Here is a 5,000-nt window from a genome sequence, read left to right on the forward strand (position 1 = left end):
TCGCGGACCCATAACTTGGAATGCGCTTCCAACGGAAACAAAGGAATGCGAAAATAGAACTACATTTAAGAACAAGCTAAAAAGGGACAAAATAATTAATAAAGTTAATTATAAGAAAGAAGCAGCCATAGGAACGAACAAAATTGATGACTTTTATTATTACTAATTTTAGACTTTTCGATGTATTTTAGTATTTGAGCATTACATATTTTCATTTTTTTAACACTTTTATTTGGCGGGTCCACATCAGCTTTTAAGGTTGCCTTTTCCGACCCGCCTTAACAAATAAATGTATGTATGTATGTATGTATGTATGTATGTATGTATGTATGTATGTATGTACCAGACGGTTCGACTTGCTTCGTGTCGAATCGTCAATAATTTCTACCATCCCCTTATTCTTCTTGCTTTATTTTTTTTTCAAGTGTCTTGCAAATCGACAGTCTCTAAGACGAGTCGTCTAAACACCAGACGGACGATTCGACTCGATTCGAATCGTCAATATTTCTTACAATCCCCTTATTCTCCTTGCTGTATTGTAAATCGACTGCCTCCAAGACGAGTCGTCTAAACGCCAGACGATTCGACTCGATTCGTCAATATTTCCTACCATCCTCTTATCCTTCCTGTTGTACTTTTTCTAAGTGTCTTGCGAATCGACAGTCTGTAAGACGAGTGGTCTAAAGACAAGACGATTCGACTCGATGCGGGTGTATTGGACAACCCTTGCATTTCATTTGGGGGATTTTTTGTGACGTTAATTAAATTGCCTATATTCCGAGACACAAGAGCAAGGGAGCACTTGAAATTACTTGCATTTCTGTACATAATCAGGTACCTTTAGATCGGAGGACGTGGACGACAGCGAGTACTTAAAGCGAGTACGAGGACACCGCGGTCGAGTACGAGTTTTCTGTACTGAGCATGCGCATAAGGTTTGGAGGCCGACGAGGCCGACATTTTTCGAAGTGCGCATGCTCAGAACGGAAAACTAGTAGTCGTAGTCGTCCTCGTCCTCCGATCTAAAGGTCGCTATTATCTGGACTTACATGCACCCTTAGTTAGCTCTTTGTTTGAGATAATCGGTAAATGGTCTTCATTCTTACGCCTCTTGCTCGAGATTCAAATGTGAAAATAGTTTATTAGGAGTACGCCAAAGCTATGCCTCTACCTTATCTAACAAACTCAGATGGTAGTGACTTTAATATTATTTCAGGAAACTTTTACGCCAGCCAAGTATTTTTCAATTGATCGAGTATTCAGGAATGAAACCCTTGATGCCACTCATTTGGCTGAGTTTCATCAGATTGAAGGTGTTGTTGCTGACTATAACTTGACACTTGGGGACTTGATTGGAGTGCTGCATGAATTCTTCAAGAAATTAGGTATTTGAAATGTAGAGTTGATTAAAAGAACTATTGTATGTTTTCTTTTCAAATGAACTGAAATTGAACATGGTACACTTACTTGTGCAGTAGTGGCCATGCACCATGAAATTTGTTTACATTGCAGTTAAAGTGGACCTAAACAATTGCCGTAGTCAGCATGAGGCAAACCGAAGCACTTGCTTGAGTCATTTTTCGTGATTTTTTTTTTAAATAAAGCGTGATTCCAGTGTCGTCTTTAAAATGTACTCATCACAAACACCTAAAATACCTATACGGAGAGAATTAAATCATGGGCCTTGCCTCAGTCATAATTTTCTTGTTGCGGTACAATGTCCCCGGGCAAATGTCCCACAGTTATTGTTAGATATACTTTTCGAATTACCGTACTATTTCACATCCAACAAACGCCTTTAGAAAACGATAAACGAGCTCTTAAAGATTCAGTCAAATTTCGATATAGTAGTTAGCTAGAATGTCACGTAAATAATTTTTTCAGCAATCATGCATGAGTGTAGCTTGTCGTCTTCGCAGCAGAGCGTTGCGTGACACCGCAAAAACAGTTGTTAACATGACTGTAGTGTAGCCCTTCGTCTTTCACTATGTCAACTTGTTAGCTACACGGCAAGTATAATAAACAGCACTTATTGCTGTTTTCTTTATCTGTATGCATCGTGTGTTGTTAAAAAGCAATCAAAGAAACGTAATTGTCAGAGTGGCAATTAGAACGCCTAAGTTTGAACATGATGATGTCTTCGATAACTCAGTCACATTTGTCTTGGTCAGGTATTACAAAGCTGAGGTTTAAGCCGGCATTTAATCCTTACACGGAACCAAGCATGGAAGTATTCAGCTATCATGAAGGTAATGTCATTGATTTACTTTATTTGTACAATGAAAACATGTAAAATATTTAAAACCTAGTACAAATGTCGAAAATGCGATCTTGTATTTCTGATGTCAGAAAATGATGAGGTAGCTTTGTACTGCGTATTTAATTGGTTTATTGGGGACTTTGCCAGATGTACTTCTGGTCCAACTGGGCAGCCGTGAAAAATAAAATCTCTTATCTGAATCCAGTTTGATTGACAGTTGCCAATTAAATCCGGATGAGTTGCAGATGACAATTTTAGGGATGGGGGGACCCATACACCTTATTCCAAAATGGCTACCATTTTAGTGTTGTTTTGTTTGCTGCCCTTGTTGCCTCGTTTAAAGTGCTACTATGACGAAATTTGCATCTTCCCTATCTAAGCCGTTTAAGGACATAAACATGTTGTCTGCACGAGAAGAAAAATGCTGTTTACCATTTTCAAATATCTCTTTTTGTTCCGGATATATTCAAGTGTTTAAAATATGCAAATTAGCCAAGTGATGACGTCATAAACTAAACCAAATTTTGATCAAATATGATGGAAAAAAGGTATCTCCAATTTGTATCAAAAATTCCTGATTCTGTGCAGGAAGATTCTAGTAGATCTGCTCCACAATATTAGCATACCATTTTTGTTACCATGGCAACTTACTGGGTTCCAGACCTCTCTGATATTAAAGGCTTTGCGGGCCACCTTTGGCGTTCTATTTTGATATTTGCCAATGGTGCCTCATCTGCATGATCTTGCACGCATATAAAGATGTTACTGAGGTCGAATTTATGGCCTTGTTAAATGTTTTCCTAGCTTAAAATCACCAAAAATATGGAAATCAGGTTAGAGGGGACTGCAAAAGAGTGAGTTGCCATGGGAACCAATTTCTTTATAGTCGTAGTTGTGTTGCATGCAGAACTACGAGCCCACCAAGTTTCAATGGTCTCTACTGCAAATTGACCGAGATAGCGCTATTTATACACTTGATGTTATATTGGGTAGAGTGAATGACATCATCAGTCTTGTCATTTGCATATTTTACACATTTTTCAAACTTAAATGGCTCCGGAACCAATGCAGATATTTCCAAACGGTAAACGGCGTTTTTAATCTTTCCTGGTATTCTATGTGATAAACGTATTTGCAAGCAAACAAATACAGGAATAAGGTGTATAGTCTTTTTTTCTAATGGTATTGGTCCGATACTTTAACAGCATGGTGCAACTTAATGAAAGACATGCATTTTGGACATACAATTTTAGATCAACCCAGTTACGAACATTACTTAATCAATAACGAAAGGAAATCCTGACAAATTCAGGGTTTAATGGAAAAAGACAAGGCAAACAAGCAGCACTGGTCATCAAAAAGAATCATTCGTGGGAGCTTATAAATTTTTTGAAAGAGAGAAATGATCCTCTTACTTACCTTGTAGAAATCGTTACTCGAGTCGATGTTGGAATTTTATTGTATCTTTGTAATCCTGTTTCCTCTACAGGCCTAAAGAAATGGGTTGAAGTGGGAAATTCAGGAGTATTTAGACCAGAGATGTTAATCCCCATGGGATTGCCTAAAGATGTAGCTGTTATTGCATGGGGACTTTCTCTCGAGAGGTAAGGGCATGTTTTGGTTAAATGACGGGGAGCAAAATTGTTTAATTCTTTTGATACTTACAGAAGTCTAGAGAAAGTGATAAGATTTCATGAAAAACTCGAATTTTTTGCTTTTTGCGAGTACGCACATAGAAGGCTTTCAAGCTAATTTGGATTAAAGCTCGAGCTCAGAAGCTGGTGGTTGAAACGACCGGAATGAGGGAAGAGGGTATTGATGGCAACCCTGTAAACGATCATTACTGAAGACAATGAGCCAGTCATTGGAATATTTATCAACCCGATACTTGCCAAGAAGGAGGCGAGCAACAAGCAAGCAAGCAAATGCAAATGACACCGAGCTGAAGGAGCTCTCTCAAATAGCACAAGGGCTCACTCCAACCTGCGTCTGCCTACAGGAGCGACCGCTGACAGGCATTGTTTTTAACTTTGTGTAATTTTATTGTACTTTCCTTGTTTATGTTTAACCACATTTCTGGATTTTTAGACAAAACTGCATCGCTCGGCCAGCTATAATTAAAAAAACAACATGAGCTCACTTACTTAGCGTGTTATGTGTGCCATAAATACACGCTGAAGGTAAACAACATGCAATCGTCCTTGTTTTTTTGATCAGGTGCCCTTTTTTTTCCCGCAGGCCAACTATGATCAAGTACAAGATTTCCAATATCAGGGATTTAATAGGTCACAAAGTGGATTTGGAAATGGTACACAAAAACCCCATCTGCCTGCTGGAGAAAGCTTGATGTTAACCAAATGGAAATGGTGTATCTAATTCGTCGTTATTGGCCACATAGGCTACAGTAAAACCCCGCGAGTAAGAACAAGCCATTTTAAAATTTAGCCTGAACAGGTTCGTACATAGATGGTAATTAACAGAAATTTAGGCTGTCTAGGTTCTTATTTTCTAAAGGAAAAGATCACGTTGTAGATAAGCAGAATTTAGTGGTATATTTTCGGCCTTCGTCCCCTTTCTGCAGCCAGTTTATCAATATTCCTCATATAAACTTGGAGTGAATTTAATTACAGAATTAAAAACTTCACATAAAAATGACTATAATAAGTTAAATTAGAAGATCACATGAATCCTCAGAACATCAACATGTACGTTTACTGTTAAAATTCCTTGCCCAATTGCA

At 38.2% G+C, this 5,000-nt stretch overlaps 1 protein-coding gene across 1 annotated transcript in view; it reads left to right on the plus strand.

Moving 5' to 3' along the window:
* Window positions 1–5,000, plus strand: part of LOC138022807 (phenylalanine--tRNA ligase alpha subunit-like) — a 25,702-nt gene that overhangs the window by 20,173 nt on the left and 529 nt on the right. The window contains exons 10-13 of the mRNA XM_068869766.1: window positions 1,217–1,385; window positions 2,172–2,249; window positions 3,750–3,864; window positions 4,499–5,000. The exon at window positions 4,499–5,000 is cut by the window's right edge and continues 529 nt beyond it. Coding sequence (XP_068725867.1) covers window positions 1,217–1,385; window positions 2,172–2,249; window positions 3,750–3,864; window positions 4,499–4,607 — 471 coding nt within the window. The 3' untranslated portion in view covers window positions 4,608–5,000. The remainder of the gene's footprint in view (window positions 1–1,216; window positions 1,386–2,171; window positions 2,250–3,749; window positions 3,865–4,498) is intronic.

The sequence above is a fragment of the Montipora capricornis genome, chromosome 11 (assembly GCF_036669925.1).
Source record: "Montipora capricornis isolate CH-2021 chromosome 11, ASM3666992v2, whole genome shotgun sequence".
NCBI lineage: Eukaryota > Metazoa > Cnidaria > Anthozoa > Scleractinia > Acroporidae > Montipora > Montipora capricornis.